The sequence below is a fragment of the Perca flavescens genome, chromosome 17, assembly GCF_004354835.1.
Source record: "Perca flavescens isolate YP-PL-M2 chromosome 17, PFLA_1.0, whole genome shotgun sequence".
Taxonomy (NCBI): domain Eukaryota; kingdom Metazoa; phylum Chordata; class Actinopteri; order Perciformes; family Percidae; genus Perca; species Perca flavescens.
The window spans coordinates 17001930-17027770 of record NC_041347.1 but is presented as its reverse complement, the minus strand read 5'-3'; the positions used below and the strand labels follow the sequence as shown (position 1 = coordinate 17027770).

The 25841-nt window shown below is 41.6% G+C and overlaps 3 protein-coding genes across 6 annotated transcripts in view; 2 read left to right on the top strand and 1 right to left on the bottom strand.

Annotated features, from left to right (window-relative positions):
• The first annotated feature begins 454 nt into the window (after positions 1–454).
• ubtd1a (ubiquitin domain containing 1a) lies at positions 455–7621 on the top strand. Of its 3 annotated transcripts, none has more exons than XM_028603705.1 (6): positions 455–539; positions 1223–1309; positions 1493–1522; positions 5575–5802; positions 6333–6518; positions 6719–7621. In XM_028603705.1, exons 2-6 carry the CDS (start codon positions 1231–1233, stop codon positions 6931–6933), a joined length of 738 nt encoding a protein of 245 aa, XP_028459506.1. In that variant the 5' UTR covers positions 455–539; positions 1223–1230; the 3' UTR covers positions 6934–7621. The 3 variants fall into 3 exon arrangements, with proteins under 3 accessions (XP_028459506.1, XP_028459504.1, XP_028459505.1); XM_028603703.1 differs by having other exon boundaries at positions 457–809; XM_028603704.1 differs by lacking the exon at positions 1493–1522 and having other exon boundaries at positions 457–809.
• Positions 7622–8161: 540 nt separating this feature from the next.
• On the top strand, positions 8162–17717 carry rrp12 (ribosomal RNA processing 12 homolog). Its single transcript, XM_028603962.1, has 34 exons — positions 8162–8450; positions 9322–9542; positions 9828–9911; positions 10025–10101; positions 10213–10318; positions 10414–10530; positions 10645–10783; positions 10887–11014; positions 11120–11218; positions 11298–11389; positions 11477–11588; positions 11827–11927; positions 12014–12128; positions 12215–12357; positions 12453–12574; positions 12674–12738; positions 12831–12993; positions 13077–13231; positions 13469–13536; positions 13655–13748; positions 13856–14014; positions 14125–14205; positions 14292–14397; positions 14497–14604; positions 14697–14854; positions 14941–15032; positions 15676–15831; positions 15921–16093; positions 16208–16318; positions 16405–16451; positions 16584–16662; positions 16802–16869; positions 16964–17046; positions 17151–17717. Exons 1-34 carry the CDS (start codon positions 8312–8314, stop codon positions 17251–17253), a joined length of 3864 nt encoding a protein of 1287 aa, XP_028459763.1. The 5' UTR covers positions 8162–8311; the 3' UTR covers positions 17254–17717.
• A 906-nt stretch (positions 17718–18623) lies between these two features.
• The window catches only part of antxr1d (ANTXR cell adhesion molecule 1d), a 27834-nt gene continuing 20616 nt past the window's right edge, over positions 18624–25841 (bottom strand). For both annotated transcript variants that reach the window (XM_028603743.1, XM_028603742.1), the window contains exons 15-18: positions 25740–25838; positions 25501–25665; positions 25302–25382; positions 18624–19780 (exon numbers count right to left, since the gene is read on the bottom strand). In XM_028603743.1, the coding sequence (XP_028459544.1) occupies positions 19472–19780; positions 25302–25382; positions 25501–25665; positions 25740–25838 (654 nt within the window). In that variant the 3' untranslated portion in view covers positions 18624–19471. The remainder of the gene's footprint in view (positions 19781–25301; positions 25383–25500; positions 25666–25739; positions 25839–25841) is intronic.

Sequence of the window (25841 nt, the reverse complement as noted above, 5' to 3'; positions counted from 1 at the left end):
GCTGGTTCCACACAGTTTTATTCCGATGAAACTGTAAATGGCTAAGCAATAACCTCATAGAAGTTGGACTTTTTGGAAAAGACACCAGCAAAAATTGTGTTATTAGTATTCTTAAATCATAGCCTATAGAACTCCATGGATGTGCGTTTTATTTTAAATTTCTAGATGGTATTTAAAAGGAGAGGAGAAACGTCTAACAAAAAACCAACACACTAACCCTTACTCAATAAATACTTCCGCCTCGCATTTCAGACTAAAACACCTGAAAAGAGGTTTACAAATGTTTAGCATGTTGCACAATAAACCCTAACGTTTATTTTTTACATTTTTGTTTCATAACTAAGTTTTTTATTATTTCAAAATTCTGCTTGTTTGCAAACTGAATGGATAATTGATTGCAATCGCTTAACTATTCTCGGGGGTCATTATCAGTTTCCGCTTTTATTCTGGTGAGCTTTGAAGCAGGATCAAATAATTGGTGCGCATGCGTGCAGACTGATAAGGATTTAATTCTAGATCAGTACAAACGGATTGTGACGGTGAGCTGCATTCATAATGATTCGGGGGGAATACGGAAATTGATTGCTGTTTTTTGTGGAGAAGCTGAGATTCCCTTGAGGCTGTGCAGGGCCAGACTGGTCACCAGTCCGCCAGCCCTGCGCACACACACTGCTCCCAGTTTGTGTCTGTCAACCTGCTAACTCGCATCTCCTGCTGATCGTCGCGTCAGGGTGATAACACTTGGAAGCAAGTTCTGATGTGGCAAGCAAACTGCAGACGAATGCATAATTTAGCAGACTGGATTTCCGGTAGGCAAAAAGAATCACAATTAACTGTTTATTTAAAAATCCTGATATAGCAGAAGACCTGTGACTAATAAAGCAGCGAATGCCATTAAATCATTTACATTTAAAACATAAACACGTTTTTTAGCCTATGTGAATTAAAATCAGAGCAAGTACGGCGGCATGAGGTTCAGGCGCGTGCCCTCGGCCGTCAGCTGGCATTACACGTGACGTAAACATCTCAGCTTGTCTGACCTCACAGGAACAAGGAGTGCTGAGGTGTCATTATTCCCCCCAATGATGCTTTTCACATAAGGCACTTCATTTCACATCAGCATTAACTGTATATTTATCCGACGTTATTATTCATTTTATAGCATTTATATGGCAAATATGTACAAGACTGATGATTTTTCTCCTTGTGGTGTGGATTGTAGGGACAGTGATGGGAGGCTGTGTTGGGAGGAGTAGGATGGATGGACAAGGGAGTGCCCGAAGCTCGACCAGAACTAAAAAACGTGGAGGTAAGAAGCTGGAACACATTGGACTGCAGCTTTTCAGTTTCTGAAATAAGTAGGCCTATTTTGTGAATGAATTAGAAACAGAGCTGCACTAATGGAAGTGATCTAAGCATAAGATATATGATGTTCTTAAACCAGAAACTGGGACTAAGAGTTTCTATATATCTGTTGTTGTTTTTTTTGCAGAGGGTGCTGTTACAAGAGAGATGAAATGTGGTGAGAATATCATTTTGAGAGAGCGCAAGTAGCACTGTTACATTAAATTAGATTATGTTATTATAGCTAAAGGGGCATTGCTTCTGGGTTGATGCATTTAAATGCAAGTGTGTGTTACACAGCACACATCCTCTGATACATCAGACACATACGAGAAGATGAAGCCATAACAATTTATGCATTTATGATAAAATGCAGGTTGGGGGTAGGATATCTAGCTTCACCCCTGTTGCCTTGATGTCTTTCTCTGAGAGCTCACTGTCTCAGGTGTTAAATGGTTCAGGCCTCATGGCTTAGTCTAATCTGTGCTGAGGACCTGCGCTGATACGAGACAGTGTTTGACATAAACACTGGTCAATTAATTCCCTGTGGAAAAAACGGCTGTGCACTCAGCTGGATTGTCATGCATTATGTATGGAGCAGCAGCAGCAGTGGCCTGCTTTCAGAGTTTTCATATCAAAGTTTGATCTACTTGGAGCATGATTTTCCTTTGGTCGACCTGCTTTGGAATATATTTACATGACCTCACATATCATGTTTACATGCTCAGACTTTCTGATTTTGTGAGATGCAAACACAGAAGGCCTCTGTAATGAACTGCCCAGCTAATATTATTGTGGATGCATGATGTGAGAGACAGATTTACATTTATTTATACAAATAGCAGAGCCTTCATGAAGGAAAAGCACTCATCTGTTGGGGGAAGTTTGCAGAAGTACAGTGGCTTCTCCTTCAACTTTTAATAGCCTGACAAGGTTTATTGTCTGTTAATAGGTTAAGCAGGTGGCCTTTGGGTATTTCTATCCTGTCTCTAAATAGCGCTGATAGGATTAGTTCTGTTGTGTAAAGAAGCTACCTTCTGTCTAGGACATTCAACTTACTCTCACAGCACATTGAACCTCTTTCCGTGAACTGATCCTGTTGTATTTTTGGGTTGCTAGGTATTTGTTATTAGAAGAGTTGTAAGTGGTTGGAGTGTGGTCATTTTTAAGCAACTGGGAAAGTGTCACAACCTCTGAATCGGAGTCTGCAAATCATGGCAAACTAGACCAGGTGGTTGTCTCTTCCATTGAGGGTTCGGTGTTGCAACAAGCTGGTTGGACACAGCAGGGCTGTCCTCTTCCTCAGGGTTAGTGTCTTTAGGTCATTAATGTGGACTATTAAGTGACTCACATCAAAACATCCGTGTAAGAACCGCTATGGGAGTACCAAACTCCAGGGAATACAACTACTATCACGCTCCAACCACACCCTTTAGGATTTTGCTGAAAAGTAAGTATAGAGTTTTTGTGTGGTGTGAAAGAATGCTTTTATTATTTCTGTTAATATGTTTGCACTGCTCACTCTATTATTATAATAATAATAATAATAATAATAATATGTTGAGTTTAGGATTATCTGCGCTGTTGATGCTCTTGTTATTGTATGAAGGTGTTTAGGGTAACAACACAACGTCAACATTGCTACCTCTCAGTGAAATATATGTGCTCATGCAGACGTACACTGATGTCTCTTTGATAGAGATGTGAGACTGATAATATTAGGTTGCAGTGCTGATGTTTAGGATATGCTTGCTTATTAACACAGATGCTGATACTTCTGATTTAATGTATGTTTCAGTATGTGTTCATCAATCCATTTGTGCCGTTTACGCTGAAACACTGAAATACTACGACTATTGCAACTTACCTACTATTTATATAAAAAGTATATAGAAATGGTGCAGCGATAATAGCCCAAAAATAACACTTTGTTTTACATGACAGAGACTTAATCAATTCCTGTTTTGGTAGATTTTTAGTTGGTAGTTTTTCCATCCAATAGAAATGTTTAAGCTTGAGGAAAACAAACTTGGCTAAGCTTAGATTCAAGGTAGCTACGCTTACAGCTGAGGACACGCTGTCAAAGCTGAGCTCTCTGTACACGCACACAACACTGTACACAAAAACTATAGCAAGGCAAGGAGGTGGATGAAACATTCTTCAAATAATGCAGGTTGTCATCATTGAATGCGTCCACCTCATTTATTAAGCACAAAAATCTAACCAAAAAGGTACCTAAAGTCATGTTATGTTACTGTGTGTACAACCAGGACTCTCTTATGGAGCATGTTTTGTTGAGTGTGTAATGTGCTGTTGGCCATGTCCGTTCTTTCAAACGTCATGACCTAAAAATGTCCCTCTGAACTAAAAACTAGGAATGGGTTTTGTCCTCATTATCTATGAATGTGTTTCAGAAAACTTAGTTTTTTCGCCAGCTGTTAATGTGCTTACCTCTTGCAGTCATTTGTCATCACCCAACAGATCAGAGCAAGTCTCTGTCAGTCAGGTTGCCTGTTAGGATTCCAGACACTACATGTTAATGCACCCCTTTGCAACTTTGCAGCCACCTGTCCACAATAACAAAAGTAGACATAAAACCTAAAAACAAATGTTTATGCAAGATAGGTACAAATTATGGAATATTTATATTCCATAATTTTATAACATAATAATGTCACAGAGGAATATGGAGTATAATCTTTGATTGCAGTTACTTTCTCTGGACTTCTGATATATTGTAATTATGGCTTTGAAACCGAGAAAAAGCTGATTTGATATTAAAACTGCACTTTTTTTTTTTTTTTTTTTTTTTTTTTTACTAATGCATAAAATCTAAATGATAAAATGTGTAAATTGTGTACTTCTGAGTGAATACGTATGCAGACACACAAGCAAGAAAGGCACTTTAAATCCAACTGGCAACTGGAGACTCACCTCCTCTCTGAAGGTGATGGTGTCACATTCATATTTATTGGCCTACATTGTTAATTACATTTAAATCTGTGCATATTGTATAATGGGAATGGCAACCCAATGCCCAACTCAATCAACAGATGAAGACATTTATTCTTGTTTTGAAACATTTTTGCATCAGATATAAGAATATATATTCTACCAAAGGGAGGCGTGATGATGTGATAAATGATTTGTATAAGCTTTGTATTTATATTTCAATGTGCTTGTTGTTTTAGACTTGTAATAGTCCCTGAGAGTTTTTGCTTGTTTGTATTGGCCAAAGAGTGCTCATCTCTCCAACCAATGCCTTACGGGATAGGGACAAATAAATCCTGTTATGTGCAACCTGATTACGGCCTATAATCCACTGGTGTACGCTTGCATATGTGTGAGTGCAAGTCACACAGTGTATGTGTTACTAGCCACTGCAGTGATCCACAGCACTATAAATAATCACTTTGATGTTTTTCCCTCTGTGAATCAAATGGACTTCCTTGGTATGCTGGTACAGTGGATATAACATACAGTATATGCTAGCATGGAAACACCTGCAGTGGGTGTATTCAGTTACTTGGTTTATGTGTTGTTGGAGTGATAAAGAACAGTTTCATGCATAATAGTTACTTAGCTTTACTTAGCCTATGTAGCACATAAAACATTGTTGTAATTTTTAAGGGCTGTTTTACTGAAGATTCTTCAGTATGGGAGTCTTAAAATGAGCCTTTTTTTGTCCTCACTGGTGTTTACATCATTTGAAGCATTTAACTTTTCTAATGTATCTTATATAGGCACATGTTTTTTTCAGTGATGATGCTCTTATATGTTCAAAGAAGTAGACTTTGACATATTGTTTTTCGTGATGTATTTTGTCAGAAATTATAGCTCTGCTTCAGGCAATATATTAGTAATAGAAAGTACATTTGAATTACACAACAATATTTTTTTAAACTCCCACGTGCCCCAGGGTTCTAGTAGAGAGCTCAACAGCAGTTGTGGCCTGAGCCAACCTGGCAACCATCTACATACTAAGTAGGTTTCTCAGAACTTCACTACCAGATACTTGGTTGCTGCCTTGTAATCCCTTTTTACAGTAACTGTTTTAGCTGCAGCCATTATGTCATTAAAAAATAAAAAGTCACTGCAAATATAGCACCTTTTTAAAAACTACAAGCGGCCAGCAGAGCACAGCCCTGATGCTATTGGGTTACATCCTTTGGATCAGTTGTTACATTAGTCTTTAGATTAGACTGAACACTGCCTTCTTTTTTTTTTTAGGGCGCAATGAGCCCCTAAAAAAGGAGCGTCCAAAGTGGAAGAGTGAGTACCCGATGATGGAGGGCCAGCTGAGGAGTAAGAGGGATGAGTTTTGGGATACGGCTCCTGCCTTTGATGGACGCAAAGAGATCTGGGATGCACTCAGAGCAGCAGCCCTGGCTGCAGAGTGCAATGACCTGGAGCTAGCACAGGCTATAGTGGATGGAGCCTGCATCACTCTGCCACATGGTATGAAACCACCCACAGGCACACAAACACACACACACACACCCTCTCAGATGTGGAAATGTGCTTTTTCCAGCTATCAATTGTAAGCAGTAAATGTCCTGGAACTTCCAGCACAAGTGCATAAACTCACTGTAATCATTTTCAAAATGTCAAAGGACATTTGGCAGAATCCCATGCATCAGTTGTTCAGAGGTTACGGCTGTAATAGTTACATAATAGTCACAGTGCTGCATGACCACTTTGAATGGATTGGTGCACAGAAAGCCATGGCACAGTAAGTTGGAAAAAAAACACCTACCTACTTACACACAAGAGTGCTTTTGCTTTTAAGCGTTTAGTTCAAGGACACTGGTGTTGTTCATGTAAATGTGGTGTATGTAAATATAATGTAAATGTGATGACCTCATATTTCTACTGGTTTATTGGAGTAGAGAAGGGTGTTTATATATCAGGGTTAAAGTCAGTTGCTATTACTGGTAGCAAGGTTTTTGAAATCCGGTTATTTACATAGTCCTTTTGTCCCTCTGCAGGCTCTCTCACAGAGAGTTATGATGAACTGGGCAACTGCTACCAACTTCCAGCCTACACTTTAGCCCCGCCTGTCAACCTCATCTCTGAAACGTCCAGTGAGAACAAAGTATCTGACTCCACACAGAAACAAGCTCAACCCCCTCCGTGCAGACAAGAGTTCCAGCTGCGAGTGCGATTGTCAACAGGTGAGAAACACACAGTAAGACCTATAATATTACATTTAAATCTACAGAACTACATGTTATGCAGATTGCATGCATACAGCATTTCATCACATCTGGTCTCATCTAGGCTGAAGATTGATTCATAATTCATAGCTTTTCAGTGTGTCACAGCTTGTTCAGAAATATGTGTCAACTCTTTTTATGCCTTAACGTTTTTTAAGGAAATGATGTGCGTCTGACCGCCAGCATGGCGGATTCCATCGCTGAGCTAAAGAAACAGTTGGAAGAACGAGAAGAAATTGACGTGACCCGCCAGAGGTGGTTCTTTTCCGGGAAGCTCCTGACTGACAAGACTCGTCTTCAAGACGCCAAGATCCAGAAAGACTTTGTCGTTCAAGTGATTGTCAATATGAACCCTCAAGTCATAGCTAATTGAGGAGGGAGACAAAGGGCTATGAAGAGGAGAAAATATAAGGGACATGCCAGAGAGGAGGGCAGGAATAGGAGTAGGGTCTGAAATCATTTTCCAGTTGGCACTGCAGTGTAATTTTGTGTACATTTTTATACAAGAAATTATTGCTTTTATATTGCTCCTTTTTGTAATTTTCCCTTTTTCCAAATTAAGTCTATTGAAAAGCACTTTAGATCAAAAGTAGAGTCCTAAAATGCACATCCCAGTGTCTGTCTGTCTGTGTGGACATCAATTCAGAGCTCTATTGTTTACACAGGTCTCCCTCCTTACCATGTGTGTTTGTACTAAACTGAATATGTTGTTTTTTAAATTATTTTTTAGATTTATGTCATGCGATTTGAGAAGTAGAGATGACGGAAAACTTTAGACAAAAGAAAAAAAATGTAAATGTCAGTTTCCATAAGTGTTGTTTGGTCATGTAACTATGTGCACACTACATTTTACAACTTCACAACTCATAACAAAAGCGGAAGAAAATGGATGGATGGAACTCATTACAAAGACACACATTTAACAAAGTCACCTTTCTAAAAGGTAATGAGAAATGATTTGTTTTTTTTATTTCATCACTCCAAACAAGTTACTGTAGTATTATGTACAATATGATGCTCACTGTACTTGAATAACTTATTAATAAAAAAATTAAAACCATTCTCTGCTTCTCTGATTGTTAGGAACCACAATTATCTAACATAATAACTTATTCTAAAGCAATGTAATTACACAAATAATGATGATAATTAAGTTTATTTTCAGACTTTTCTCAATATTTGCATTTTTCATTGGTTACTAACCGCTATGAAATCCTTCAAATGACACATTCTAGGAAGGAAAATGTGATCAAACTGCTAATAAGAGTATACACATACATTATATTTCATAGTAGAGAGTAGAATGGCAGTAAAGTTACTTAAAAGATTTTTTTTCCGGGGCTTTCTACCGCATCACACATAAGCTGATAATGGTTCCTCTTGAAGATGTTGTGATGTGTTTAAGTGTGTGTGTGTGTGTGTGTGTGTGTGTGTGTGTGTGTGTGTGTGTGTGTGTGTGTGTGTGTGTGTGTGTGTGTGTGTGTGTGTGTGTGTGTGTGTATATATATATATATATATATATGTGTGTGTGTGTGTGTGTGTGTGTGTGTGTGTGTATTTATTCTTGCTGAACAGCGCCATCTATTGGCAAATAACAACAAGGCCCGGGCAGACACACAATCACATGGAGAAGATATTGGACACATGAGCATAGACACACATGAGTCGCTCGTGACGTCTTTTGGTAAGCGACAGCGTCATCTGGACCCGCAGAGACAGTTTGGGGTAACGTGATTATTTCAACCCCGAAAATGGTCAAATCGGGGAAACTTCGATCTGGGACGGGGTCGAAACTCAAACGATGGAAGAAAGGACACAGTAGCGACTCAAACCCGCAGACGAGTCGTTTTAGGCAGGCTGCCAAAAGCCGCTTCTTCAGCCGACCCAGCGGTAAGCATTCCATCAACGTTACACGTGGGTCTGTGGCTAGTGCTAATATTAGCTAGCGTCAGCCATTTAACTTGCAACAGCCCAAGCTAACTTTATGCGGCGCCATTAAATGTTAATCAGCCACCCAATAAACTTGTCAGCAGAATGCCTAACTCCTATCTGTCTATCTTTTCCCCTTGGTCCGCTGAAATAACGTGTCAGTCACTTTAGACTTCGATTTTACATGATAACAACTGTTGTGTGTTCGTGACTGAATGAGACACATTGTTTAACTGTGTCGATATATTAAGATAAAGCTCATTATTGCTGATGTCATAACGTTGTAACACCCTGAAATAGACAGTCTCGACAATAATAGCAAATAGTTTGTAAGTATTTGGCCAGAGACCGACATTTAGCTGTGTTGGCTCTCTGTTCAGCACATTAGACTTTAAATGTATTTACTCTGAAGTTTGAGGGTGTTTTCACATCCACACGTTTGGTGCACAATGAGGAATTGCAGCCCTATTTATACATGGCCATTGTCCCCCCAATTTCAGGGTACCAAAAACAATGATGTCATCATATTTAATATTAAGTTTCAAGTTTTCAAGCTTCAATTAATCCTTGTTTCAGCCTCATTCTCAGCAAATGAAATGCATACAACAGTAGTTGAATCAAGGTTATGTGCAGACCTATTCGTGTCTTGTTTACTTTGGTTGTGTGTTTATAATCCTTCATTCATACGCATTGTCTTAAAACGTGGTGGCTACATATGAAAAAGTGTGTGCATGTGGAAACCCTATCATGCCCTAGGATGGCTTCCATTTGCGCTATGGGGAGGTTAGCTTAATGTAATTGGGTACCTCTACATCTTTTTTTCCCCCAACAGGAAAGAGCGATCTAACAGTTGATGCTCTTAAGCTACACAATGATCTGCAGGCAGGTCCGCTTGAACTCGGTGGCCGTAAAGATGCCTGTATGGAGGAGGAGCCTGAGGCATTTTCAGAAAGAACCTCGGGTACCTTCCTCAGCGGCCTGTCAGACTGCTCCAACCTGACCTTCAGAAAGGTGCAGCGCTACTGGGAGTCCAATTCCGCTGCTCACAAGGAGGTAGGCAATACACTAAAGGTAGATAATTTCTTCACAAAACCCCATTAATAAATGGCTTTAAACGTCTGATTTGTAATACCTGCAAACCTCTTGCTTTGATATAGGCAAATCGCCTTTTTGCATTAGGAGCGAAAACTAAAACAATCGAGGGTAGCTCTGAGGAGTTGTGGTTGACATTTTTAGGAGTTGATGCAAGGATACCAACACGACTAACAAATTTAATTGGAAATCGAAGACGCAGAGTTTTCCTGTAGCTGTAACATTGTCTGCTGATGTGCCTCACAGATCTGTGCAGTGTTGGCAGCTGTGACTGAGGTGATCCGTGGTCAAGGAGGGAAGGAGACTGAAACGGAGTACTTTGCTGCTTTGGTAAGTGCTACCTTTAATCACAAAAAGTGTTTTCCAAATTACTTGTGTGTTGAAAGGTGATAGTAAAAGTTGGTGTTGTGTCTGAAAGTGCAACATGTGCTTTTTTTTTGTAGATGACCACCCTGGAGGTTGTGGACTCACCAGAGTCTCAGGCGGCGGTGGCGTACCTCCTCAACCTCGTCATGAAACGGTTGGACTTTTAACAACTTTTGTCGCCAAAACAAACCTTTCCATTCATGTCAAGGCTAATTAGATATGCCTCTAAATGTTTTTCATCTGACTGGTGTATTGTGTTCCCCAGGGTTCCTGCTCCAGTGCTCATGTCTAAGTTCTCAGACACCACCAAGGCTCTAATGGACATCATGTCTAAACAGGCCACGTCTGAGACTGCCTCGGCGGTTAGATGGGTGAGTGGATTTGTCTCTGTGTGCATTTGTCTTGTTTATTGTTCACTGTTGAAGAAGGCAGCATAGATTTGAGTTTGTCATTTTTGCATCTATAGATCCTGTCATGCCTGGCCACTTTGTTGAGGAAGCAGGATGCATCTGTCTGGACTTACCCGACTACTCTTCAGGCTTACCACGGCCTTCTCAGCTTCACAGTTCACAGCAAGCCTAAGGTTTGTCTTAGCAGCTTGCTAGTAACTTCCTCAGAAGTATTCCATGTTGAATGAAAAATGCTAAAATCCTACAATTTTGTCCCTTTTAATTTCATGTCCGCTTTTTTCTGTCAGGTCCGTAAGGCAGCACAGCAAGGCGTTTGCTCTGTTCTCAGAGGTAGTGACTTCCTATTTAAAGATGACGCTCCAACCCATCATCCTGCTGCAGTGACCACAGCCAAGTTTTGCATGAAAGAAATGGAACAGGCAGGAGGTAAGACAACTGTTTTTTTTAATAATTTTTTTTTTTAAAGGTAAATAGTTTTTATTGTTGTCCAGCAAGTTGTAGTTCATGTCTATTTCTTTCCCCCCTTCAGGCAGCAAAGAGGACACCACCACACTTCATGTGCTGGGTCTTTTGAAGGAGTTGATGGGGGCGTTTCCTCTGGGAGCTGTCAAGTCCTGTTGTGAAACTCTGCTGCGAGTGATGACACTTAGCCATATGGTGAGAGCACGGAGATATTCATAGGTGCAGCCAGATACCCTTTGTTCATCTACATAGATACTCAAATGTAGTTTTTTAACACTGCTGCTGTATTTCTGTCTGTAGCTGGTGACGGCGAGTGCCATGCAAGCCTTTCATAGGCTGTTCAGCGGGAAGCCAAATGCTTCAACCCTCTCACCGGAACTTAACGCACAGATCATCACGGTGAGAGAATACTAAACAAAACCAATGTTGTTAACGCAAAATGTAGCGTGAAAGCTAATATGCCATTTCTCATCCTCAGGCTCTGTACGACTACCTGCCCAGTGAGAATGACTTGCAGCCTCTGCTGGCTTGGCTCGCTGTCATGGAGAAAGCACATGTTCACTTGGCGAGGTAATAAAACAACAGCATCACATATCCTTTCTCTGTTTTTTAGTAAGATTACGTTTTTGGATCAACAGTTTGTGTGTCTTTGTGTAGTTTGCAGAGTTCTCTGAGTTTGGGCCACCTCCCTCGCCTCTTCTCTGCTGCCATGTCCTGTCTTTTGTCGCCTCACACACAGGTGGTTTCTGCAGCCACCAATACACTAAAGGTAAAGAAGTCATCCATCCACATTGAGTAACTCAAGTGGACAAAGTTTTTTTTTGTCAAGGCTAGGTTCAGGGTATTTCTGGATTATAATTGAAGACAGGGAAGTCTGCCAAATCATTAAAACCTAACTAGCTAAGGAAATTAAAAAAAAAAAAAAAAAAAAGTCTGTTGGTGGTTTTCATTTTTTACAATGTATGCAAGGTCCTAATTGACGATTTATTTTTGTTTATCTGTTTCAGACTTTGTTGGCTGAATGTGTTGCCCCTCACATGGAGGAAATGGGCATGCTCACTGCCACAGCCTCTGCAGGGAACCCCTCCTATGTCTGCAAAATGTTTCGGTAAGCTCTCTCACCGTTAGCTAGTCTTTTCTTTGTAGAGACTACATGTAAATGCTCATCATGATAATTGTGGCTGTGTCTTTCAGTATCGTAGAAGAAGGATTGTCCTATCGCTTCCATGCCTCCTGGCCATTTGTGCTGCAGATCCTGGGTTGCTTCTATCGAGCTGCAGGGAAACAAGCTCACCCCATCATGACCAAGGTACATGGCCACAAAACCTTACAGATCACTCTGTGAGTGGAGAAAAATAAAAGTTTGCCTGAGTCTTTGTGTTGTGTCCCGGACAGTCCCTGCAGTCTCTGGCAGACCTGCGCTCCACTCCTCAATTCCCCTTCAGCGGGGAGTTGGACCTGGCTGTAGGAGGAGCTGTAGAGAGCATGGGGCCTCAAGTTGTGCTGGGTGCAGTTCCCCTCAACATCACCGGCTACGAGTAAGCGCAAATAACATGGACACAAAAACACTGCGGAGTTGCCTGTATGTCATTGTAGTGGTTTAACTGACTGTGTGTGGATTCTTTTTCATCAGTGATGACTTGGAGTTCCCACGCAGCTGGCTGGTCCCTGTCATACGGGATCACGTGAAGAACACTCACCTTGGTTTCTTCGCTTCTTATTTCCTCCCTCTGGCTTCTACACTCAAGCATAGAGGTAAACATATATGTGATGCTCCACTTAAGGGTTGGATGACTGTGATGCTGAGTTTGCTTTTTATGTGTATTAACCAATGACTGTGTTTTTGTGTTGTAGCTGAAGAATTAGAGCAAGCAGGACAGAAACTCGAAGCCAAAGTCTACCAGACGTTACAGATGCAGGTAACTCTACACTGACTTAACTCTGGTGTATTCAGAGTTCCAGTGAATGAGTTGTTGAGAAGTGCCTCAAATGCCTGTACTTTTTCTTTCAGATTTGGACCATGCTCCCTGGCTTCTGTACGTGTCCTGTGGACCTGCTGGCATCCTTCAAAGGCATCGCGCGCACACTCGGTATGGCCGTTAATGAACGGCCAGACCTGAGGCTCACAGTGTGCCAGGCTCTACGCACTATTGTCAACAAGAGCTGCTCCACTGGTAGGAGGACACGCATGTTCACAGAGAGAGACAACACATAAACAGTACAGCAGCTACTTACTCGGTCTGCTTTATCTCTGTAGAGGAAGAAAAAGCTGAAGTGGGCCGCTTCTCCAAGAACTTCCTGCCCATCCTTTTCAATGTGTACGGCCAGCAGCCTGCCGCTGGAGAGTCCGGCACCTACAGGATGGCTATACTAGACACTATCAAGGTCTACTTAACTGTCACCGAAACACAGGTCAGTTAAGTTTGCTCACATTCTGCTGCGTAATGTTCTCATGTGGTGCCGTGACGAAGCATTTCATGTTTGTTTACATAATTTAATGATCTGACTGAACACTCTGAAGTGTACCAGGGGTGGAGGACTGGGCCTGCATCAGAAAAAAAAAAACATTCTTTCATGAAGAACTGATGATTTTTCATAGGCTCATATTTCTTGTGGTGGTTTATTTTTAATTAAAACAATCCTCCTCAGATGGTCTGCACGTTCCTGCAAAAAGCCATAGACAGATTGAGAAGCACCGACACCACTGAGTTCACACGGTGGGACATGAATATCAGTATATTGCTGTAGAATTATGTCTGCCTTTGTCTATTCATTAAATACATTTTAGAAATTGGTAAATATCAGTACACTTACGCTTCCATCTCTACCTCTCAGGCTGTCAATGATGGACCTTGTAGTCGCCATGGCTCCCTCTGTCGATGAGGTCACCATGACTGAAACCTTTGAACTGATTAGGCCATATTTAGAGGTAAGGGTATACACCTTGTGCTTAACGGAATGTCACGTTTTTAATAAAAAAGCTTTTGAACCTAACTGTATTTCTTGTAAACTGTCTCTTGGTGCATTTGTCTCCAGAACAAAGAACCAGGCATGCAGAAGAAGGCGTACCGTGTGCTGGAGGAGATGTGCGGAGGAGAGCGGGATGAGTGCAGATCATTTGTTGTGGCTAATCTGGAAACACTCAAAGTCGTCCTGCTCGACACTCTGAAGAAGGCCTCTTCACCAGCAAAGAGGGTGAGACTGCTGTGTAGAGGGAGAAAAAAGAAGCTGACGTTAGATGGAGCTGTATATCTTTATTTACGGCGCTGTCTGATCGTATCTTTCTATCTGTGTTTCTTTCTCAGCCGAGACTGAAGTGTCTGATGCACATTGTGAAAAGGCTCAATGAAGAACACAAAGACTTTATCACAGCGCTGCTGCCAGAGGTACAAACGCAAATGGGTGCTTGCAGACAAACGCACACACTGAGTATCGATATATAAAATCTTCATGAGGTTGTTCTCTCTGTCAGGTGATAATATGCACCAAGGAGGTGTCTGTTGGAGCGCGTAAGAATGCCTACAACCTGCTGGTGGAAATAGGAAGCGCATTTGTCCGCTTCTGTGGCAACACAAAAGGTAACACAGCTGTCTTCCTTCTATTGTGTACGTGCGGATGCAAGTTTCTCATTTTGATGATTTGGTTTAAAATACTAATGGAGTATCTGTCTGCTCCAGACGCCATGGAGCAGTATTTAGTGTTGGTGTACGCAGGACTCACAGGCTCCGTCACCATGATCACCTGTACAGTGTTGGCGCTAACTCGACTGGTGTTCGAGTATAAAGGTAGGCCTGCTGACTTTCCAGCAATTTCCTGTTGCCGTTTTAAATGATAATATTCGTGGACTGGATAAAGTCTGGTGTACTTTCTTCCCCAGACGCTATAGAGGAGACCACCAGGGAGCAGCTGCTGCACAACATCTGTCTGCTGCTGTCGTCGCGGACCAGAGAGATAGTCAAAGCTGCCTTAGGCTTCATCAAGGTCATCCTCTTTATCATGGACCCCAAGACGCTGGCATCACATGCCACTGTCATGGTAGGCATTGACATTATAGATACTCTAGTCCACTACAAGAGACAGGTGTGCCCTCATTTAATACAGATTTCACTCTCTGTGTTCAGATGGAGGGAGTTGGGAACATCAAAGACGACGTGAGGAGGCACTTCAGAACCAAACTAAAGAACATCTTCACTAAGTTTATCAGAAAGTTTGGGTAAGTAATTTTTTTTTTAAAGAAATGTTAAGCCTGAACTGGGCACCATTTAGCTAACTTATAGCTCTGAAGGAGACGTGGCGTTGTGTAATAATGCAAGTAAAAAAATGTGAATTATTTCAGATTGGGTTGGTAATTGCTCCTGTTTCTTTGGCCATCCCACCACTTTTACTTCAACAAAGAACAATCAAAATGACTATTTGTATGTAATCATGGTCTGTAAGTGCTTGTGTCTAGACAACACATGTATTTCACTGTATTCTAAGAAGTGAACGGAGTTGATTTCTTTCTGTGCTGTTTTTGATGGGGAACTGATATTTCATCATCAGTGATGCATCTGATTGATTCCTTTTTGTTTTAATTAAAAATGCCTGTTTGTCTGCTACCAGTGAACCAAAAAGTCTTATTATAAACGTGAATTATTAAAGCAGTCTGTCTGTCCACTGAAATTATATTAAGATTAGCATGCTAGCACTATTATTGAGTGCTTTGTTTAATAATGGCACCAGCTGTTTAACACAGCTGGACGTCTTGGTACCAGATGGTCTCCTCTGGGACATTTATACCACAACTACATCACTTTTATATGTTACATTGTCATGTACTGTGTATTTGTGTGTCTCATTATCTGCCGTATTTCCAGTTTTGAGCTGGTGAAGAGCATGCTGCCTGCAGAACACCACAAGGTGCTTGTAAACATCCGCAAGGCCGAGGCTCGCACCAAGAGAAGGAAACAGGTCGCAGAGCAGCACGATGATTCCGAGAGCGAAGACCAGGAACCTAAAACAAAGAGCCAAAGGTAGACCACCACCCCCCCACAAAGCCCTGACTCCCCTTATGCAGTTACCCTTTTCCTGTGTTATAAAGCTCATCTCCTCTCCTCTCCAGTATTGAGGACATCCTTGCAGAGTCAGACAGTGATTTGTCAGAGGATGAAGGAAAGGCTCGTAATGCTCAGAAGAAAGCAGGAAAACCGCAGAAAGCACGGGCCTGGCTCAAAGAAGGAGAGGAAGATGACCCACTTAACTTCCTGGATCCCAAGGTTTCCCAGAGAGTGCTAGGTAACACACTTTGTTTTTGATAGTTGCTGTGAGCCTGCATTTTTTGTCAAGACAAAAAACAAACCTGCTTTATCCTGTGGATGTATTTGTTCAAATGTTTTTGTTGTTTCTCAGCCACCAACCCAGGGGTGAAAAAGAGTGCCAAGGTTGAGCACGGCTTCAAGGTGACATCAGACGGACGGCTGATCATCAGAGAGGATGACGAAGAGGATGGAAAAGATAAAGGTAAGAGGAAGCCTATAGTTAATCCAAACATCATGTACATTGCATTGCTTTATGTATGAACAGGCTGTTCATATCTTTTCCCACAGATGAGGGAGAGATGAAAGATATTCTAGAAGAGGCTGGAGTCAAAAGTGTGAGTACTTAATGTATATTTGTAACGCAGTATGTATTATTGAGCGTTCTTGTTGCTGTAGAGACATTGTTATTGCTGTTTTTCTTTTGTCATCTGTTTTTTTGTTTTTTTTGTTTTTTTAATCCCCTTCAGAAAAAGTCACAGAAAAGAAAGTTCAGAGATGACAACTTTGATGAGGATATGGACATTGAACCCCATCTAAAATACAAAGGTAGGAATGGCACCAAACATCCTGAGTGATAAATCAGCCTGTGCATAAAGCTTGGGTTATAGTTTGGGAATAAATTGACTCTTTTTAGGCTAACTTTGTGATTTCGACTGAGCAGCACATTTTTTTTTTTTGTTCTCAGCTGGGGGCTCAGGCATCCACAGACCTCTGGGAAGAAGGGAAGATGCTGGGGCAGACTACAAGTCAAAGGTAAGTCAGACAGCATGCAGGAACACACACACTGCAGGAGTTGCTGGTTAGAAGCTATCATCCTGAGTGTATTATTTCATCCTACATTTCTCAGAAAGGAAAAGGAGATGTGAAGAAACAAGGAAAGCTTGATCCTTACGCTTACATCCCTCTGAAGAAGGCCCAGCTTAATCGAAGGTAACCGCTGTTGTCATTGCACAATTTCATAAACTTTTCTCACAAGGAATTGATTTATATTAGAATGTCAGGGTCTAACATTTTTTTATTGTTTGTGTTTACAGGAAGCGCGCCAAACTGCAGGGCCAGTTCCAGGGCATGGTGAGAGGAGCCCAGAAAGGGGCGCTGTCTGGAAAGAAAATGCAGAAGAGAAAGAGAAAAGCCTGAAGAACATGTACTTGTTTTACTCAATGGACTTTAAATGCATCATGTGTGTGATGGTGTGTTAACATACTAAAATGTAGACATGCACCTTGGATGTGTGTGTGTATGTCTGTGTGCGTTTCTGACAGTCATTGAAGGTAAAATCAGTTTGTTTTTAAACTGTTCATCTTTCAAAGCTCTCGAAATACTCATTTTAGCTTTGAAGGCCTTTGGCTGTCAAAAAAATCACTCAACTGTAATCTGTTCAATGCATCAGATAAAACTCCCTTTTTGGTAAAACATAAATGTATTTATGTATGAACACTGTCTGATATGTAGACAGACAATAAGACTGGTTTGGGAAGAGTAAAGTCTGCCTTTTGTTGTGTTATTTGGTCACTTGAGGGCGCTGAAGACCTCTGGCTTGTTAATGGTGAACGAGCGTGTTGCCTTTAAGATGATAAAAAACAAAGCTGTTAACACAACAATCAAAGCCGTTTTTCTACTGAAAAGTATAAAAGGAAAAATCTTAAATTTTCCTTATGAGAAACCCACTTATCTCCGGTCTGTGGTTACTTTTCATATGACAGTGTGCCTTCAATTCAGCTGCTTAAAGACATTGAGAGAGATAAACTGTAGGTTGTTGTGCTGGGGAAGTGAACATACAATGAGTCTTGTGTGATTCATTTCCCCAGATGGATTGCAGTGAAAATGAATCGTGCAGCGATCTCCTAATCGCACTCTTTTGTGTCCGAGCTCAGTGTGTCAGTCAGTGTTTCTGAGGAGGGGAGCAGATGTCCCGGAATGATTCAGGACATTCTCAGACCGGCATCATCAGCACTGCGGTAAAATATATATATAATGTAACGTCAGAAAGTATTCAGACCATTTTTTTTTTTTTACACGCTTTGTCTTATAGTTTTTATTATTTGTTTGTTTGCTACACACAATTGCGCATAATGACGAGGCAAATACAAGAAATTTGGTTTTAATACTTTACGTAACTGCACTGCAGGACTACCGCACACAAAAAAAAGTGGCAAAAGGTTATATCAGAAGTGATGTGTTCCAGAAATATGACTTTAAATGGAGCCAAAAGTGATAAAAAAACAAATCTTAGAATTTAGTATTCATGTTGCAGGCTACCTATATAAATGTCATGGATAGATTATTAGTGTCCTGAGTGTAATTAGTTTATTAAAGAATGTTGCTCCAAGAGGAACACACCAAATGTTGCATCCTGCAATATTATTCAATTAACTAATGTCATTAGGTGTCTGTTGCACTGACCCCAATGTGTGCGTAAGCTGATTCACAACATGACTGTGCAAAAAAGTCCTCTTGAAATATAACTGATAAATAATAACTGAAAGAAATCACTGCCAGACAGCACATAAAAAAAAAGTTTATTGAAGACGGACACAAAAGGTTGTAAATAAAGAAATAATGCAAATGATCATTTCAGTCAGTAAATGCAGTATACAGGAGAACCCTGAAGATACAAACTTTCAATGCAATTTTACACTTGATGCTAATAAGACCACAACAGATCAGAAGCCATGCCAGGATGCTTCCTTATACCCACCTCGATATTCCCCTCTCTCAAAGATTTGAAAACTCAGAAACTCACCCGATACTCAATAGAATACAAATGCAGACAGGGCTTGTATTATAATAAATAAAATATGGAGAAACTGCCCTGCAGTTGCAATAAGTTCACTGAACCTTTGCACTAAAATTTAAGGATGTAGAAAACGTTTCTGTGGTTGAAAAGGTAAAAATGATAAATCAGTCTGATCTGTATACAACTAAGAGAGTGTACATTAACTACTAAAGCCAATATAACCAACATTGCTATCATCTTTCACTACATTATTATTCTCTACCAACCCAAATTAAACTGTTTACCATTATCATTCATACACACACAACTGCCACAATCTAACTTGCAACAACACATTAATCCTTTCTGTTGGATTGCACTTCCTCTTGCCACTTAAGTCAAATGACATCTAATACTGTACATACAGGCTTTATCAAGTAACTACATGCTTGTTGTTTCTATAATGTTTGTGTTTTTATAAATGTGTAAGTTTTTATGAAACTTTTTGATATAAATATTTTTGCTGTCCAGCAACAAAGCACAGAGCTTCACGTCAGAGCTCATGGCTTCTTAGATTTGTGGGTGTTTTATGAAATGAGTTGACGTAACACATGTTAATCGGAGGCCCTCTCTTCATCATCAGAGCCTGGGTGGGGGTCGAGATGGCGGGGGTCCTGGGGGCCCGGGGGGTGCACGAGTTGGGGGTGGACCTGGAGGGGGTTGGACCACCGAAGGGGGTGTGCGGGAGGGTGGTGTGGTGCGGGGTCCTCTCGATGGAGGCTTTGTACGAGGGACAGAGTTAGAGACCAGAGGTTGCTGTTCGGCGGGCGGATGAGAAGGAGGAGGCGGCGGCGGTGGTGGCGAGGGAGAGTGATGTGTGCGAGGAGGAGCCTGGTGTTTTGGGGTAGACTCCCCATCTTTGACCCGTTGAAAACTAATACAGCGACCCTGCAAGACACAAGCAGGCAGACAAAGGTTAAACCACAACTACACATCATCATTTCAAGGCAAAATGCAGACTCAAATGCAGTGCATCTTGGTGCAAAATCAATTAGCTTCTAAGATCCACCAGCCAAAGTGGTCTATGTGGGTCCAGCTCTGCTGACAGAGGCATGTGTGTTTGAGGCCTTGGAGGGCACACAGAGCTGCTTCTGTCTTCTGTCCACACCTGCACTACAATAGCTGTGATGCTAGCAAAGAGAGGCACACACACACACGCGCTTTTGCAGTCTGCCGCTTTCCCCTCTTTTCTAGGCGCCTCTGCTGTGACTCGGCCTCTCCTGATGCAGAACAGAAAGTGGTTTATGTCTCTTATGTGCTTGACTTGTTGGAATGTAAAGGGGGGATTTCAATATCCCAACAATAGTTAACAGAGGCCCCTTAGCGTTTAACATAATTTACAAGTCGGGGAGAATGGAACGCTTCTCTTATTGTTCTCATTGATGCTTTTCCTCTCTGTTCCTTCTGCAGACACACATAAACAGAGACACACACACAAACTCTTGTCCTGCTCAGTCAGTTTGTGAAGGATGGAGAGTAGGTCTCTGTGTCACAGACCCTTGGTGGTCTTATTATAACACCTTATTAAACAGAGAGGCCCTAAAGGGACCCCAGCAGCAGTAGCATTGTGACTGAGGGGGCCATTGTGTTGTTAGTGTCTGTTTGAGGGGTGCGTAATTGATTGGGGGCAGCCCTGTTGGGGGTGACTGCTTTGGTCTTGTTGCCGGGCCGCGGTGAAAAGGCCAGTTTGTGAGCAGCAGAGCAGCAGAACAACACCAGCGAGAGCATATGGACACAATGAGAACACAAGCTCATGAATATGAGTGTGTTTGTGTGTGTGTGTGACTGTAAGCATGCCTCCACCAGAACATATGGCCTGAATGAAACCTTGGCCTCATGAATAACAGAAACAGAGGGAGAGAAAGGTTAGGGGGCTGGCTGCAAGAGAGCACCAAATAACAAGATTGGAGAAAAAGTAGATACTTCCACTTTTAAGTAAATATGTACAATAGATGCGTTGGGTGAGAGGTCAGCAATGTGCCACTTGTGATAGTCAGTCTCCATGTGTGCACCTTTGGCTGTGATGTCTGTCACTGCTTTACTTCCCCTGTTGGTGATTGTTTACTTCAAATCCTTAACTCCTTTCTAGGAGAAAAACAAAACCCTAAAAACGCCTCCAGCATCCCTCTACACACCACTTCTCTGTCTAGCCTCTGTTTCTTCTTCTGAGCCCCAAGACTTTGCCCTTCCCTCACAGACACACATTAAGCAGATACTTTGCGGCCGTTTACAGGGAACTGATGCGCGCACACATTTGTCACCATTATAAGAAAGCAGGGGAAAGACGAGAGAGAGAGAGAGAGCGAGAGACACACATTTGACCTGACAGCTCTGCCTGTCATCTCGCATGACATTACAGCAATCCACTCACATAAGGAAAATGCTCCATGTGTGCTCACAAGAGTTAACACACATCATAGATTACATATGCTGCTCTGAAGCATGGAATACTGATAATGGCAGGAGAACAGGTCTGAGCAGGAGAGATTGAGTGGGTGTCTTTGAATTGTGGACGGGGCAGGGCATTTGGTGACGCTGTCTTGGGCTTTGGGAGACACTGATCCACATTTTTCACCATTTTCTTACTGATTTTGGAGGCCAGGCAAGTAGTCCATTCGTCCAGGGGGTGATCGGCCCATTGATCCACAATGAAAATATTAAGTTACTGGCAGCCCTCTTAACATGTTTTAATCCTGTGAAGTGACATGTGATGAGGAACTCTTTCTGTTTCAGCTGATCGTGAGTCTGTGTTCAACACTTGTACCAAACTCGTTTTTCTGAGCAGATAACGATGAATGTGAGGAACGAAAAAACTCTTAAAGAGTCTCAGAACTGTCTGATCTGGAAACGGATTAAATAATGAGTTAAACAGTAACATAATGTTGCTGTCCACGTGATAAATTAGCATTTTTAAATCATCATACGATACAACTTTATTATCTGTTTACCCGGAAATGTATTTTAGCTTCCTGAGCAGCTCCGCTCGAAAAAAAGAGAAAGAAAATCAATTACACATATAGTACAAAAGATGAAAACACATCAACAGCCATGACAAAGAAACATGTTTCATGATATCCTCGGACCCAGATCTTAATCGGCAGTATATATAGATAGATATGATGAAAATATATGATAATGTGGTTGAATTTCGCGATAATGATACTTGCGATAAATAAACAGCTACTAAAGTGTAAAAAAAATTTAGTATTAAAGGGTCGGTTTACCCAAATTACAAAAATATATGTCATTGCTTACATGTAGTGGCATCTAGCTATGTTAATAGTTTAGATTTTATCTATTGACATTTTGACTTATCAGTTTCTGAGATTTCTTCCTCCATACCAACACAATGGAGGTAAATTACATTTGTTTTGCTCAATACATTTAACAAATTACACTTACAAAATCCAACAGTAACACGTTTTTTCCAGACTCAGTGGCTCGTTTGTTCTGGATCAGTAGCTCCCAGCCTTTTTTTTGTCTGATATAACCCCCTTTACTCAGGTTGGTTGGATGCATTTACTTTACAGTCAGCCTATTGGTTGTGAATCACTGCTTGAGATAATGAAGTGAACTGGAACTACTTTCCATAGAAGAAATAGTCCCTATGAAAACTGTTGACAGCATTTTCTGTGGATACCAGTGAAACTATTACTTGATACCAGTCAAACTATTACTTGAAACAAATGTTGCTAATAATTAAAAAATGGCAACTGAGCAAACTTGCTCTACTAACGCTCCAAACAAAAGCTCCAACACAAGTGAGTAAGTGGTCTTTTGGCGCTTTTCCATTACATGGTACCTACTCGCCTCGCCTCGACTCTACTCGCCTTTTTTGGTTTTCCATTACGAAAAAAAGTACCTGGTACCTGCTAACAGGTACTTTTTTTAGTACCTGCTCAGTCGAGGTTCCAAGCGAGCTGAGGCGAGCCGAGAAGGTGACGTGAAACCCTGGCGAGAGACGGCATTTTTAAATAGTTTAGCCAGTTTCTTTGCTGCCGGAGGCTCCATGCAGAGCTTTCTCCGTAGCATACAAGTGGCCTGATGGTTATACTGGTGCGCTGGTGTGTGCATGTGTGATGTGTGTGTGTCGAGTCGCCGTATGTGTGTGTGTGGGGAGCTAGTGAGCGAGGGAGAAGTGAGAGAGTGACGGCGATTATCTCCGCAGCGAGTAGTGACTCTAGAGTCATATATGTGAGAGAAACAAAGCGAGTAGCGACTCTAGAGTCAAATATCTGTGACCACGGTGGGAAATCTGGAGCAGTAAACGTTAACTATCTCTTTGATATCATGTTGTTTACGGAGACGGAGAACCAGGAAATGCGTCGGGGATATGTCAATGGGAAAAGCAAGCTACTAAGCCACGCCCACGGCAGTCGCTATGACGACCAGCCATGCTGAGGCGATACTAAAATCTGCAATGGAAAACGGACGCACAGCGAGTCGAGGCGAGTCGAGCAGGTACCATGTAATGGAAAAACGCCATTTGAGTTGATATTGTTTTGTCAACACAATTGGCACCACAAACACAATACCATTAACTTTGACCGTAATTCGAGCACAACCTTAAACTAAAACTGTCAGCATGGCTATATTCGACTAGAGGTAAGTGACAAAATGTTTGTTTATGTAATTTGGGTGAACTGATCCTTTAAGTGAAGATGGTGATAAAGGGGAGGTGCTGCTGATGTGTGTGTGAGGACGGATGGATGGTGGCCGCCCTCTGGTCTGGTCTGTGCTGTGTGACGGGGCCTTCAGAGCCATCAGCTCTGGGGACAAAAGAAGGGAATCTCTTCTGTCACAATATGGCTCGTGGCCTTTCAACTCCCCATCTGTTTGTGTGACGCTCACTCGGGAGAGCTGACACACACGTTGCAGTGACATACACATGCACGCACGCACACACGGTAAAGACAGATCAAAAGCAAATGGGGAGTGTGGCAGAAACTGGCAGCCCCGCTGATGGCTGTTTGCAGAGGCAGTGAATTAGATGTAATGTGGGGAGAAAGCAGGACGAGCTCCACCTGAACGGATGGTTAACAATCTGCATTGAGAAGTCTGATCCGCGCTCGTTATTGCTGTGCTTTTTGCCACCTTGTTGGGCTTTTTGTAATCCCACTCTGCTGTTTGTCATCCAGCTGATATTTCTTCCTTTTGCAGAGATGTTTGACATCACTACCGTGGGGGAATTTAGATCTGTGCCTGGCTTTTGTCAACATGAGAAATCATTGTTGTCTTTCATGTCGGATATGGCGATGAGCACCAATTCTTCACAACTATCTGCTTTGCAACAAAAGTGGATTTTCCCTCCTCATTTCTTTCCATGTGAGAAGTAGTGTTTTATTTTCCTCAGTTAATGACTCGTGAAGGGAATTGTGGGGGTCATTGTTGAACCATAGCCACACAGAAAGTGGCTGACAAAGACTCTAGAAACGTCTGTCCTGACAGAGATTAATTGTTCCGCTTAGAAAAAAAGAATCCAAGATGGAAAGGGGATAAAACCATTGATGATGACCATTTATATAGACTTCAGATACAGTAGACACATACACACAGCTACTGTTACATAGTGAAGATGAATCATGCCATTCAAAGAACAAATCAATACATTTTACGGCAATATGGCCTCCGCTATGAGAGGCGACAATGATACCATTTACAACGGAGCAGCTGTTTCACCATGACAACCAGTATGATGATGAAAACATGTTGGTGGGGTTATGGGATGCCATACACAGGGTCAAGGTTAGATAACACAGGCAACTCTGCTCTCTCTTGTTCACAGTGATGTCATGATTTAGGACTTTTCAGGAGCAGCAGTAATTGGCCAGTAATATAGCACATTAAAATCTTCAGCTTAAATAAAACCCAGTCTGACACTGTTTTGTCTATAAATTATCACTTGAAAGTAGAGAGTGATTGTGTAACATGGTATTTGGAAACCTGGTAGAAACCCAGTCATTTTCTGAGAGTCACAGGGAATTCAGAAGAAGAGTACAGTACTCCTTGTGTGTGAACAATGGCAGCTTTGACGAAGAGAGCCGGTATCAGTAGCTCAATGACTCACTGTGTGTGTGCATGTAGAAAATCAGTACTGAGCTACTGTGTTAAAGATTGTACATGTTGCTCACTGACACATGTTGTCTTTATGCAATGTGACAGACAGAATGCAGATGCTCAATTGTCCACATGCAGATATAGAAAACACACTAAAACCTTCTGTACCATCCAACTCATTGAAAAGCTTTTAGGTGGTTGTTACCCACAGAGCAATCCCCCAAACACATAATTACACATAATTACCAAATTATAGTTTAGTATCAGTCATCATGCCTGTTTGTGGTACACAAAGTCATGTTTAAGGTGAAAATAAAAATGAAATGAGACTGTAGTTAAGTGTTAGACTCACCTCGTCTCCAGCCTGTGGTCTCATTAGAGATACCTGGTCGTAACCTCTCCTGAACAGAGCCCACAGAGCATCTAGCTTCCCCTGGAGGATCCAGAAAGAAAGAAATGAAGGCAAAATATATATTTAAAATGGGAGATTTTCAAAAACACAACTTTAAATATTCATTTAACTTTTAAAGGTAATTGAATAAAAGACTAACCTTAATGGGTGAGTACCACCTTCTCTGCTGTTGGGGGTGGCGTGGTTGTTTCCGAGGCTTGGGCTCATACGGTTCAAATTCCTGCTCTGGCATCTTTACAACTGCATTCTTAGGTTTGTCCAGCTTCGCACCTTCCTCAGTGGACCCCTTCTCCCCCCATCGCACCTAGGAAAGCCTCATTAAGATGTATATTCTTTTAAGCGTTGAAAATGTGTGTGTGTGTGTGTGTGCATACATACCTCCATGCGTTTGATGCCACCCACTCCTCTTCCTCCATAGTAGGATGCATCCACTGTGGGCCACCTCTTCTTTGGCATTCCATCCTCATCGTCTGAGTCCTG

Coding starts and splice junctions, on each gene's coding strand:
- rrp12 (XM_028603962.1), top strand. CDS start 8,312: ATGGTCAAATCGGGGAAACTTCGATCTGGGACGGGGTCGAAACTCAAA. Junction 12,358..12,452: donor CTCAACATCACCGGCTACGA/GTAAGCGCAAAT, acceptor CTTTTTCATCAG/TGATGACTTGGAGTTCCCAC. Junction 12,994..13,076: donor CAACAAGAGCTGCTCCACTG/GTAGGAGGACAC, acceptor TTATCTCTGTAG/AGGAAGAAAAAGCTGAAGTG.
- ubtd1a (XM_028603703.1), top strand. CDS start 758: ATGTGGCAAGCAAACTGCAGACGAATGCATAATTTAGCAGACTGGATT. Junction 1,310..1,492: donor CAGAACTAAAAAACGTGGAG/GTAAGAAGCTGG, acceptor TTTTTTTTGCAG/AGGGTGCTGTTACAAGAGAG. Junction 6,519..6,718: donor GCGAGTGCGATTGTCAACAG/GTGAGAAACACA, acceptor ACGTTTTTTAAG/GAAATGATGTGCGTCTGACC.